The sequence below is a fragment of the Triplophysa dalaica genome, chromosome 13 (assembly GCF_015846415.1).
Source record: "Triplophysa dalaica isolate WHDGS20190420 chromosome 13, ASM1584641v1, whole genome shotgun sequence".
NCBI lineage: Eukaryota > Metazoa > Chordata > Actinopteri > Cypriniformes > Nemacheilidae > Triplophysa > Triplophysa dalaica.
In genome coordinates, this window is record NC_079554.1 from 23,260,785 (window position 1) to 23,274,949 (window position 14,165).

Sequence of the window (14,165 nt, forward strand, 5' to 3'; positions counted from 1 at the left end):
TAACCATTCTTTAACCTTCAAACTTTTCTTTTATATTTTTTATTTAATAAACAAATGATAGATGTACTTCCAGAGCAACCCAGAGAAAATGTTCTTAATAGCCACATCTCTAACAGGTCTCTAGAAAGAAATCTTTCAGACGGCAGTCTGATTCAAACAATGTGCTTATGTTCCTATAATTTACACTTTCATAAATATTGTATCTATACACTGTACCTATATCAACAATGTTTTGATAATAACAGTAAGTGAATGATCACGGCAGAAAGATTGTACTGAACAGTATTTTAACTGTGAGCAGCGTCCAGTTTACCACCAAACCCCACTTTTGACCCAGGAGAAGTTTCCTGTTAACCATTTAGGTTCCAATCCGCCCTCCATACAAGAGTGCAGTGCATAGATAATAAAACACAAGCATTAAAGCGCAAATATAAAGCGGTCTGTAGCCGACTATTTAAAAAGACAGAGTGACAAATTACCAGAACGATTCATCATTATGCAAGGTCAATATGATAACTATAAAAAAGGGTGCGGCAAAATTGTAAGTTGGTGCAAAAGTGAGTCGCACCAGTGTGACCAGTGGGAAAATGAGTCTAGTAATCATTGGTGAACTATGGTATTTGCAGTGTAGTACAGTAACCTCAAATATACCATCATTCATTAAAGCAACTACACTCATAAAAACCCGTACTCAAGACTTGTCCTGGACTAAAATTAATGTTACAGCTGTCTAAACTCAAAATAGTGAGCAGTGACGTAACTTAAATCCATTACAAAAAAGGGGTTATTTCGTCTCAAAATACTCACAAGTAAATTTTTTGTAAAGCATGATTGTCAAAACTACTTGTTAAAATGTACATATTCAACAAAGGCCTAGTCCTGGTTTAAAATAATCCCTGTCCGGGAATCCACCCCATCATATTTACATATATATATAATGCAGAGATCTCATTGCAAGTAGAAATGACCATTTTCACTTGTCAAAAATGCTGCTCATACAGATAATAATTATGAATAAATGTAAATGTTTTTTTTTAAAAACAGTCAAATAGAAGGCTATATGACCATACAGGTTAATATCCTGGCGAAATATTTTAATTCATTTTTAACAACTTTAAAAATCTAAACTGGGAAATGATAATATTCAGAATCTATAATCAGAATCAGAATTGATCAAATTCAAACTATACCCAAAACCTTAAGCACGACTGCACCAAAGATCACTTTGAATAAAAGTGTCTGTCACGTGTGTCACTCTAAACACGCTTGGGTTCAGATCACGGTTCTGGAGCCAAAGTTCCTTTCGGTTCAATGTTGAGGAAGGGTTCAGAGGGAACACCACATTCACATTGGCTTTATGTTTCTCTTTGGAAGGGAGTCATTTTAGTGAGTAATATTTAGAAAAATACAGCTCTTATTAATGATTAAAAGAGTTCTAATTACTATTTAATCAAATATCAGGAGGGAAGAAAATGAGTTTTGTGACATAAGGTAAAAAGCCGTTTTCAAGCATGAGCCTTGGTAGGGGCTTTGTTTGCGTGTTTTTCCAGTTTTTCCAGTTATAAGTGTGAAACTGACAATATGAAGAAATAACAACCTCACCGGTTCAGTAGAAACTGAGAAGCAACGTCTCCATTCCTGTGAAGACAGACAGGAAAACAAGTCAAAACTCCTGCATTCAGCCGACAATAATAACATCCAGAAACCCAACTGTCAACAATAAAAAAAATCATACTGAAAGAAAAAACAAAAGCAGGTTATTTATAAAAACATTCTGCTTTCTGTCACAAAACCAAGTATTGCGATCTACTCTAGACATAAACCCTGCAGAGAGGTGTCAATCATCACATCTGAAAATGGCACAAGACACAAACTCACTCTAAACACTACAACACAACATTCATGTGCCCTGCACAAAACATCATTTCATAACTTTATCTTTACCTGCTTCACCTGTCCACGATCTGAAGACAGCTGTGATGATTTACAGTCATTCAAGTCAAACACATCAATAACTTAAAGACGCGTGAACAGTCTGAAGTCTTTCAGTCTAAGACAAATATCCTCAAACCCTTCCCAGAGCGCCTTAACCCAACCAACCATGTGACATGTGACCCTACAGCGGGGCGTGAACAGGTGAACACAAATACAGTCAATTATATAAAGCAATAGATTGAAATAAAACAACACATAAACATTTCCTAACGTTCACTTATTAAAAAGCATAACATAGATACGAGTAAAAATCAATCAATAAAATGATGATTTAAAAAGTCACATTCTGTTATTTAAGATACATTCTCTAAATCTTTCAGTCTGATGTTCACACATCTGCTTTTAAAGCAATATAATCTAAATGTGTGTAAAACTGGGTTAGTTTGATATCGAGCTGTTGTGTTTTGCACATTTCTACGAAGTGTTTGACATGTATTTCATCTAATGACGTAAGGCACACATTAATGTCACACATATGGTCTGATGTCACAGGCTAAAACAGATGTTCAACTGTACGGACGATTCTTAATTTGTATGTTCTGTATATAACTCAAACACCTCCACTAATCGTCTTTAATGTCTCTTTACTCCTCTATAAAAGCAGAGAGATAAACAGGAAAACACATCGCAGATGTCCTGCAGAAAATGCACACAACTACAGTAAATATCGACAATTTTGTTGAATATCGCGATGTTTTTGCTCTCAGTAATGTTTGATAGCGATGTTAGCCGGCTAGCCTGAAAGCTAACGGGACATCAAACACTTATTTAATCCGCGCGAGACACCAAACAAAACACCTGGAACCAGAATTCTAAATAAACGAGCATGTGAAGCGCGCGACACTCTCACCTCTGACCGGCATCTCATATCCGACCACCATCATCAACATCACGAACAAACACCACAACAGAGCGATATTCCCGAGAAGATACGGGAGAGAGAGAGAGAGAGAGAGAGAGAGAGAGAGAGAGATGCTTACAAGCGAATGATGGTGGAGCTCGAGCTCACAGCTCAGTACAGCTGGACATGCATGCATGCATGCGCTGCCCTCGCGCTGGACTGCATGTAGGAGGAGGAGAAACCAGAGACAGAGAGATGATTATGATGTGTTTTACTCCTCCTGATTCAAACTACTCTCTCTCTCTCTCTCTCTCTCTCTCTCTCTCTCGCTTTACTCGCTCCGCTGCGCTATGTGTCTTTAGTGACTCATTCACATCCATTTGTCTGTCACGTAGAATTTCTAAATAAACCAGTTAATGTTGTTGTTGTTGTTCTACAGGCAGCGTATGTAATTTAGCGAATTGTGGGCGTCCGAGTGTCTGTGTTTAATTAATGACCACAAACAGCAAATGAAACACTGAACTGGACTGCACAGGACTGACAGTACAGGTAACAGGACTTACAGATCAAAGGACTTACAGTACAGGACTGACAGTTCAGATCAAAGGACTTACAGTACAGATCAGAGGACTTACAGTACAGATCACAGGACTGACAGTACAGACCACAGGACTGACAGTACAGACCACAGGACTCACAGATAACAGGACTGACAGTAAAGATCACAGGATTTACAGTACAGATCACAGGACTTATAGTACAGATCATAGGACTGACAGTACAGATCACAGGACTGACAGATAACAGGACTTACAGTACAGATCACAGGACTTACAGTACAGATCACAGGACTTACAGTACAGATCACAGGACTGACAGTACAGATCACAGGACTTACAGTACAGATCACAGGACTGACAGATAACAGGACTTACAGTACAGATCACAGGACTTACAGTACAGATCACAGGACTTACAGTACAGATCACAGGACTTACAGTACAGATCACAGGACTGACAGTACAGATCACAGGACTTACAGTACAGATCACAGGACTGACAGTACAGATCACAGGACTTACAGTACAGATCACAGGACTGACAGTACAGATCACAGGACTTACAGTACAGATCACAGGACTTACAGTACAGATCACAGGACTTACAGTACAGGACTGACAGTACAGATCACAGGACTTACAGTACAGGACTGACAGTTCAGATCAAAGGACTTACAGTACAGGACTGACAGTACAGATCACAGGACTTACAGTACAGGACTGACAGTTCAGATCAAAGGACTTACAGTACAGATCACAGGACTTACAGTACAGATCACAGGACTGACAGTACAGATCACAGGACTTACAGTACAGATCACAGGACTGACAGATAACAGGACTTACAGTACAGATCACAGGACTTACAGTACAGATCACAGGACTTACAGTACAGATCACAGGACTTACAGTACAGATCACAGGACTGACAGTACAGATCACAGGACTTACAGTACAGATCACAGGACTGACAGTACAGATCACAGGACTTACAGTACAGATCACAGGACTTACAGTACAGATCACAGGACTTACAGTACAGATCACAGGACTTACAGTACAGGACTGACAGTACAGATCACAGGACTTACAGTACAGGACTGACAGTACAGATCACAGGACTTACAGTACAGGACTGACAGTTCAGATCAAAGGACTTACAGTACAGATCACAGGACTTACAGTACAGATCACAGGACTTACAGTACAGATCACAGGACTTACAGTACAGATCACAGGACTGACAGTACAGATCACAGGACTTACAGTACAGATCACAGGACTGACAGTACAGATCACAGGACTGACAGTACAGATCACAGGACTTACAGTACAGATCACAGGACTTACAGTACAGATCACAGGACTGACAGTACAGATCACAGGACTGACAGTACAGATCACAGGACTTACAGTACAGATCACAGGACTTACAGTACAGATCACAGGACTGACAGTACAGATCACAGGACTTACAGTACAGATCACAGGACTTACAGTACAGTTCACAGGACTTACAGTACAGATCACAGGACTGACAGTACAGATCACAGGACTCACAGATCACAGGACTGACAGTAAAGATCACAGGATTTACAGTACAGATCACAGGACTTATAGTACAGATCATAGGACTGACAGTACAGATCACAGGACTGACAGATAACAGGACTTACAGTAAAGATCACAGGATTTACAGTACAGATCACAGGACTTACAGTACAGATCACAGGACTGACAGTACAGACCACAGGACTCACAGATCACAGGACTGACAGTAAAGATCACAGGATTTACAGTACAGATCACAGGACTTATAGTACAGATCATAGGACTGACAGTACAGATCACAGGACTGACAGATAACAGGACTTACAGTAAAGATCACCGGACTTACGGTACAGGTAACAGAACTGGCAGCACAGATCACAGGACTGACAGTACAGATCACAGGACTGACAGATAACAGGACTTACAGTAAAGATCACAGGACGTACACTAAAGGTCACAGGACTGACAGTACAGATCACAGGACTGACAGTACAGATCACAGGACTGACAGTACAGATCACAGGACTGACAGATAACAGGACTTACAGTAAAGATCAATGGACTTACAGTACAGGTAACTGGACTGACAGTACAGATCACAGGGCTGACAGAGCAGATCACAGGACTTACAGTACAGGCAACAGGACTGACAGTACAGGTCACAGGACTGACAGTACAGGTCACAGGACTTACATTACAGGTCACAGGACTTACAGTACACGTAACAGGACTGACAGTACAGATCGCAGGACTTACAGTACAGATCACAGGACTGACAGTACAGGTAACAGGACTGACAGTACAGGTCACAGGATTTACAGTACACGTAACAGGACTGACTGTACAGGTAACAGGACAAACAGTATAGATCAAAGGACTTACAGTACAGATCACAGGACTTACAGTAAAGGTCACAGGACTGACAGTACAGGTAACAGGACTGACAGTACAGGTAAAAGGACTTACAGTACACGTAACATGACTGACTGTACAGGTAACAGGACAAACAGTACAGATCACAGGACTTACAGTACAGATCACAGGACTGACAGTACAGATCACAGGACTGACAGTACAGGTAACAGGATTTACAGTACACGTAACAGGACTGACTGTACAGGTAACAGGACTTACAGTACAGATCACAGGACTGACAGTACATTTTATACGCATGCGTTTCTCATGTAGCATAAAACAATTGAAACATGTCCCTCACAGACTTGTGTGTCATGAAATGATGATATTAATGTGAATTTGCTGTAATTGTTGAGTTTGTGTTACTATGTACAGATTACCTTTTTTTTGTTTGCACTTATCATCTGACACGATGCCTCACAAACCCACACAGTAATTGACATCTCTCATGGCTAAACTCTCTTAGAGTCACCATGAACATGTCTTTTTTTCCATAACGTGACGTACTTCCATGTGAAACGGCTTCAGAGAGTCCTACCTCATTTTCAGATATAACATCATGAAGAGAAGACTTTTGTTTACAGGGGAGTGGGGCATAAGGGTTAGGGTTAAAGATTTCAACTGCAAATGAATATGACCAAAATAATGATGTGCATGGATAAATCAAATCATTTATAATAATCACTGCAACACTGTGTAAGAAAATTAGTATCATTTTTATTTGTACGGTAACTTTAAAGCTGCAGCGCTCACTTTCCTCTAGACCAAAGGGACTTATTTCACAAATGATGATCTCACAAACATAACCGTTGGTAAAGGCAGAATTTAACATGCAGATGTTTTGAGAGCGTTTCATAGCGTCCATAACCAACAGATGACTGATGTGGTCTCTAGACATTTAGGCCCTGTTTCACGGACAAGACTAAGCGTAAACCAAGACTATGCCTTTGTTTGATTAGTATATTAAAGTGCTTTTATAAAAATGCTTTGAAAAAAAAACATTACTGGTGAGCATCTTGAGACAAAACAATGGCAGAGACATATTTCAAGAAATGTCAGTACATGCTGTTTTCAGTTTAGACATCTCAAGCATTCATTTCAGTCTGGGACTAGCCTTAAGCCTTGTCTGTGAAACAATAGATTCTATTTTCATACTGCAGAAACATCTACTGTCCTACTGTAAAGTTTAACTGAAAGGACGATGAGAGAAACATATGAACATACAGACATACAGTACAAGCAAACACAAGTTTCAGTGAAAACAGACTTAAAAGAGAACCCTCCTAAGAAATACAAAACTTATTTACAAACTTCAGCGTGACTACAAGCAAACTCAGAATGATGTGTTAAAGTCTTTCTCCTCTGTGTCTCTTGTGAATGTGGGGAGATCTTTCCTGTCATTGTCAGTACTTAGATTTCCTTCACAAGCAGCAGAATCTTGCAGGAATTCTTGGATTTCCACTGGAAGTCTTTGAAACTTGTCCTGATATTCCTGCTCCAGCTCGCTCTGAATCTGCCAAAGAAATCGGCACAAAATCACTTTGGACAGACATGACAAAAACAAAGGTGTTTCCCCCCACAGTTGTCATGTTTAGGGGGGGGGTTAATTCTCTGTTAAAACAGCTATGAAGCCTCATTATTTTGCTATCTGATCTACATGCATCTCATGTTATAGAAAAGCATAGCAGCAGGTTATCATATGAGTGAACACAGAGCTGAACTCACAATACAAATGATCAATCACATCTCAGTCGTTCAGTCATCTCAAGTTTTTCTCTCAGGCACAGACTCCCTTAGTGATTAAAGATTTCTATTCATTCTGACCCAATAATTGCTTTAATGCTTGTTTGACTGCTTAACTACCCTGCTCGCTCTCATGGGAACTCTGTAATTAAAGACAGCACCAAAGATGAATTATGTGCAAGATTACCATTGCCAAACATTAGGGATCTTTGCTTTCATTGCTTATCCCCCCGACTACAGTTTCACTATTTTCTCTTGAGTGTAGTCAAGACACACAGGAGACTGAAAAAACAAAAACAAATGTGATTTGTATTCTTTTTCACTGGCTTTTGTGTCTGAAAGGTCACCTTCCAGATTTCAGCAGCTGACATCAACATGACACGAGCAGATGGTCACAGGCGACGCGCCGCACAAAGCGCGACCTACTTTGAGAAAAGACATCTGCTGTCCCCCTGCTGGCCGAGATACAAAGAAACTGTGACTCGCCCGAGCCATCCCACATCCGGCAGCGACCCAATCGCATCCAGTGCCAAGATGCCCACACGGATGTGGAGACATCACACGTCTCTCTCTCTCTCTCTCTCTCTCTCTCTCTCCCTCTCTCTCCTCTCTCTCTCCATCTGTTTTCTCTCTCTCTCTCTCTCTCTCTCTCTCTCTCTCCCTCTCTCTCCTCTCTCTCTCCATCTGTTTTCTCTCTCTCTCTCTCTCTCTCTCTGTTTTCTCTCTCTCTCTCTCTCTCTGTTTTCTCTCTCTCTCTCTCTCGCTCCCTGTCTCTCTCTCTCTGTGTAGTTCCATTTACAGCTTTATTAGACATTTAACGGTGCAGGAGACACCAAATGACAGAGAGAAAGAGAGAGACTTCAACCCAATGCTCATCAAGGTGTTAACATTATGCTTATCGCTATGGAAACACAGACATATGAAACATGTTCAAGAGCTGGGAAACGGCCCATCTTTAACCTCGAACGGTGGCACAGAATTATTATACAGAGACCTTGAGAGATGAAAGTTCAGTCTTCTCCAGTGAGAGAATCTTTAAATGTGTCATCTGTCAACCAACCTCACTCACGTCCAATTCTGCCGGCTCTTAAAATACTCGGTGAGAGAGAGAGAGACCTTCTTCAAAATCTGTCCTAATTCTGGGCTTCATCGAGGGATGTCTTAAATCTATTCACCAGCCAAAGAGTTCCCTTAACCTGAAGAGATCTCAGTTTCACACAACCTAACATTTAATTTCAAAAATATCATCTATAATCAAGAGAATAAAGTCCAGAATACTATTGTGATGTGTACAGTTTTAACCATTTTTCAAACCTAAGCACATTACCCTAACCGTCCCTAAAGACACCCCTGTAAGCACAGCAAACACAAAGATAGCTGCGTTTGTTCATTGAGTGACAATCTTTCCTCTGGTGAGAATCAGCGGGTTTGTGTGAATTATTAATGAAGAGCAGCTAACATCAAACGCTGGAGTGGTCGCACCTGACATGAGGTCTGCAGGGCATCAGCCTTTATTCTCATGACACAGATATACCTCAGTATTCTTTAGAGTGAAATCTAGAAATGATAACGTGATGTTATCTGGAGTTCTTTCATGTGAGCTTCTCTTCTATGAGCTCTTAACTGAGAAGACACACTCAGGTTTTCTCAGACTACTCTCCACTGCAACACAGAAGAAAGCGTTCTGCACAGCGTTTGTCCTGTGCTGGTTATTATGGGGTTAAAGGGTAGGAGGATGAGTGTTGCCATGGCGACGGCACACTGCTCCTGTTTGTAAAGTCACACGACCATTTACTGTGCGGCCTGCCGCCTGGGGGTAGACGGGGTCCTACATTCAACATCGATTCTACCATTCTGTTTACGCAAACAACATCCCACAACAAACACATCGCAACACAAGAAACTGTTGTGATGTCACACAGATGTCTGTTTAAACTGTTATTACCATAAGAGACACACTGACCAGGGCTGAGCAATCCAACCCATCTGTTCTTCTGCTGATGAAAATTAGGACTCATTTAACTCAGTTAACGGGACAGTTCACCTCCAAATGAAACTTCTGTCAGCATTTACTCACCCTCAGATTCTTACAAACCTGTAGAAATGTCTTTGTTCTGCTGGAAGATGTCAGTAAACAAACAGATCTCATCCTCCGTTGACTCTTATGCTGTGGGAGTGAATGGGGGAGGAGATCTGTTTTATTACTGACATTCTTACAAATATCTTCCTTTATGTTAAACAGAACAAGGACAATTATAAAGGTTTAGAACAATCTGAGGGTGAGTAAATGATGACAGATTTTTCATTTTTGGGACAACTATCCCTTTAACGTATGTGTGAATATGAAGAAATCAGAAATTACTGATGACCTGGAGTAGATCCTGCATGTGTGTGACATGTCAACTTCTAAACAATGCTTTACTGTCAAACACACACACACAAACACACCTCAAACAGAAACAAGTACACAGACTACCAACACCTTCCAGAACAGCAGCTTAACCAGCAGCGCTTTACAGACGTGATCTCTTTCGTCCACAGATGCTTATAGCTGTCCATTACTGCCTGATCCAAACATAGAAATGGGTCAGATATCAGGGATGCTGACGTCACGAGAGGTCTGAACAAATAAACTCACGATGTGACAGTGAAGCTCAGATCTGTTTCATATGATCATTAGTTTGTGTAAAAACACTTACTGTAAACAAAACAAAACAAACAATAGTAGAAGAATAAAAACATTCTTAAAATTCTAGTTATTCCTATATCCTACTGTGCAAGAAATCTGATTTATGACTGAATTATCTTCATATCAGCCATTTCACATTCTAGTTGTATTAATCAAAACATTTCACAAAGGTAAATAAATAAAACAAGAGAAATAACTTGCCAGTAATTTACTTCATTATTATTAAATCATTATTTCTAACAAACAAACAAACAAACAAACAAGACAATGACACGTAAAGCACATGACGATATGTGTTCTGACGCCCTCTAGTGCCACTGAAGTGTAGTGCGAATAAATGAATGAACATGGGCTGGTAGAGTACAAACATCTGCAGAGCAAGAATAAACTGAGACACCAGAAGCAAAAACAACTCTCCTTGTTGTTACAGTGCTTTACAAATGCTTTAGAGCACAGGTATTCAAGTCTGTCGTCTGTATGCTGCTCTAAACATTTCTCTTGTTAGGATGTGACATTTGTATTCTCCTTCTTATTGAGAATGATGAAGCACATGCACATGTGACTGCAGATGATGGAAAGCAAGCGTCACAGAAGTATGAGACAGCAACTGTCCTGAAATCTCCCAAACGTCACATTCACTCAGTGGTGTAGTCTAGTTTTTTGTAGTGAGTTTCCTGTGATCACCGCAGCCTACTCATCCGTCCCAGATCGACCACCCACGAGCACCACCACACTTACCGATGCATCGAGTGTGTCTCTATATGTCATCAAGAGCATTCTCAAAGATTTATTGCAAGCAAGATTTCAATAGCTAATGACAGGTTTTTTTTTATCACCGTCTCTCAGTCAGTTTAAATTCTATATTGGCCTTAGATAACACATGTAGACAATCCCTGAAACACAGGTTTATCATCTAGCAGTTTTCAATGCACATTTGTGATCCATGTGAAAACCCAGCTATAAAGTCATTTATTTGGGATAGACTATTTCTACATAAACCCACCCTGCTAAAAATACTTTTACATCAATTCTAGTGGTTTTCATTAAAATATCATATGAACCACAAATGTTTCTATTACAAAGTTTAAAAATGTATTTTGCATTAAAGGGTCTGTTGATCCCCATCCGTATCTCTTGTGTTTCGGGCACATTAGACATTTTTTCAGAAGGGCAACCAACATAATGGAAAAAATATGCTGTGCAAGTTTAATCTTTATATGCAGAACTAGTTTGACTAAGGCCATGTCAACGTGTTAATTAAAACAAAATCTGACGCTCGTCAACAAAAACTAGATTTTTAGCCTAGTTCTGACACACTGGGTCACACTTATAAGTGTTAGTTACACCTATTATTGACACTGATAGTTAACTATAATAATCAACGATGAACATGTGTGCAGTTTTATCAAGCACCTGTTGCACCCATGGGCGCCGTAAAGGGGTGGAAGGTTAGGACGATTCTAAGGGCCCAGCCTGATTTAGGGCCCAGAAGAGCAGACCCCCTTTTTATTTTCCTATTTCTTTTCTTTTTTATACATACATTAAATGTGCTAGGGGCCCTCGTGCACTAAATGTGTATTTTGTCCGTTTTGACGATAGATTTAATATTTAAAAAACAAATAATGTATTTACTGTTTCAGTCACACCCCTCCCTGCTCCCTCACAATGGTTCATTCCACCTGCGCTGTCCGAGCTACGATCAATAGTGTAGCGTCTTTTGTTAATTGGACTTGTTATGATGCAGCGCAGACAGTGACACACGCAGACATGTCACATGAAAAGTCAGGGCATCAAAAACGTTAAGAAAAGAAGGAAAGAGAAGACAGAGAACGCCAAAGTCGACAGTATGTCACACAGTTTTTCAAAAAGAAAGGTAGCTTGACCTAATCCTGTATTCCAAAACTTATTTTTGTTGCTACATGACCTGCTTTTATCTAGCTATCTTAGTAAAATAATTACTGAATTATGAACACAGAATCAGCGGCTGCTGCACACCCACGTCCTCCTTCCCCCACGTCCCACGTCCCCGTCTTAATCAGCCGAACAAGGTGAGCCTGAGCGCGAAACTTCGCGAAAATTTTAGCCTCTAAACACGTCTTATCTACTGTGTTCGCCACATGATGATAACTTTGCAAAACAAAAAGTAATCTACACGCTTCAAAAATTACAAAATCAGTTTGCCGGTGTGTGTCGTGTGTTCTGTGAAGTGACAGTGCTGCTGCTACGATCGATGCTGTCAAACTTGACGTTCTTAATATGAATAAAATGCCCCAGAAAAAAATTATATAAAATTGAATAAAACGTGTCTCTACTGTAGCTGATGTTTCCTGATTGAGCAGTTTGACCCAGCTAAAGCTTGTTCATGTAAAGTATATGTCAATATGTGTACATCATGTTCTGTTGTGCTTGCAAATGCAATTGAGATAATAAATGTTCTCCCTTTTATGTAAACAAGTACATATTTCTATATTTTTTTCTTGTTTTTGTAGGCTTTGTACTCATCGTTAAACATTTTAACTATGCAATGTGCTAATTATCTTTTTTTTAAGTATACAGGGCATGTTTATTGGGTTAAATTTTATCTGTAAAAAATGTAGGGGGCCCAGAAATTTTGGTTTCCATAGGGCCCAGAATTTCTGGCGGCACCCCTGGTTGCACCTCTAGATTGCAGTCAGTGTCTCAGACTGACTTTCACAAGACTGACTATGAGTTCTCATCTGTTATCAACTCCGTCCCCAACCAAGAGCAAAGACGGACTACTTGGCACAATAATGCTAAACTTACAATACTTGGTATTTAATGATAAACTACATCACATGACAGCAGTTTGAAGTTATAGCCAGTGTAGTAATGCGTTACAAAAGTAATGCATTAGTGTAACAAATTACTTTTTGCAGTAAGGCAGTAAAGGCATTACTAATTTTCAGTAATCTTTACTCTGTACATGTTCAGAAACGCTTGCGTTACAACAAACTTTTGCGCCCGCGAGACAAATTCAAATCAAAAATCCCGCAAGTAAATTCTATTTCCTGTTCGTGAATAGACGCGTGCGGTGTCATTCATGTCCCACTTTTCAGTCTATGAGCTGAAGGTCTGCGGCTTTTGTCCCCGCCCGGTTCGGTGTAAACCTAGCGCCAGTGTTTCCAGGTCTTCACGCAAAATTGGGCGGTTTTGAAAATACATTTGCGGGAAAAATTATGGAGCCGCCGGTTGCGGGTTTCTGGGCAACTTTCATAATGTACTGCGGTCGCCAAAATGTTTATTTATATTCTAAGGATAAATGTTAATTGATGAGATGCTTAATGTGTATTCATACTCGGACCTGGCAACTCACGGACCGGCCCGTTCTCACAAGTGTGGGGCACGAGTCTGACAGACAGACTACAGTACAGGGAGAGACGCGGGAAGTATAGCGCTGGTATTAGACAATCCATCCGAATGATGATGGTTAATGGTTTACAAATGCTTCGTCAGGTGAATGTCACGGTGCACAATGAAAGAAATCACCACGTAAGTGTACAACAGCTGTTCGGACTGCAAATATCACGTTTGAGCAGCGCTATACGCATTCTAGAACAACCAAAACATTGAGGTGCTTGTACGCTTGTACACATTATACATATGCAATCAATTCAACCATCATTATTTCTTAAGCAAGTTTTTGCATTTCTCGTTTCTTGTCCATTTCCTTGCGTAGCCTCGAGCACACATGGGATTTTTTTTAAGGGGACACTCCACCCAAAAAGGAAAATTCTGCTATAGATTACTCATACTCTAGTTGTTCCTAACCCTTAACTAACATCTTTGTTCGCTTGAACACATATATATTTGGTAGAATGTTAGCAAGTGAAAATTCTTTGGCATTATTGAC

At 40.1% G+C, this 14,165-nt stretch overlaps 2 protein-coding genes across 8 annotated transcripts in view; both read right to left on the bottom strand.

The window, feature by feature from the left end:
* The window catches only part of LOC130433993 (1-phosphatidylinositol 4,5-bisphosphate phosphodiesterase beta-4-like), a 40,081-nt gene extending 36,964 nt beyond the window's left edge, over positions 1-3,117 (bottom strand). The window contains 2 exon segments of the mRNA XM_056763802.1: positions 1,603-1,638; positions 2,976-3,117. The gene's annotated coding sequence lies outside the window, so the exon portion shown is untranslated.
* Positions 3,118-6,559: 3,442 nt separating this feature from the next.
* The window catches only part of LOC130434015 (1-phosphatidylinositol 4,5-bisphosphate phosphodiesterase beta-1), a 50,543-nt gene continuing 42,937 nt past the window's right edge, over positions 6,560-14,165 (bottom strand). For 6 of the 7 annotated variants that reach the window (XM_056763841.1, XM_056763843.1, XM_056763845.1 and 3 more), the window contains one exon: positions 6,560-7,375. In XM_056763841.1, coding sequence (XP_056619819.1) covers positions 7,196-7,375 — 180 coding nt within the window. In that variant the 3' untranslated portion in view covers positions 6,560-7,195. Of the gene's footprint in view, positions 7,376-9,927; positions 10,171-14,165 lie in introns of those variants that run through there. The other variant, XM_056763846.1, reaches the window with a different exon arrangement.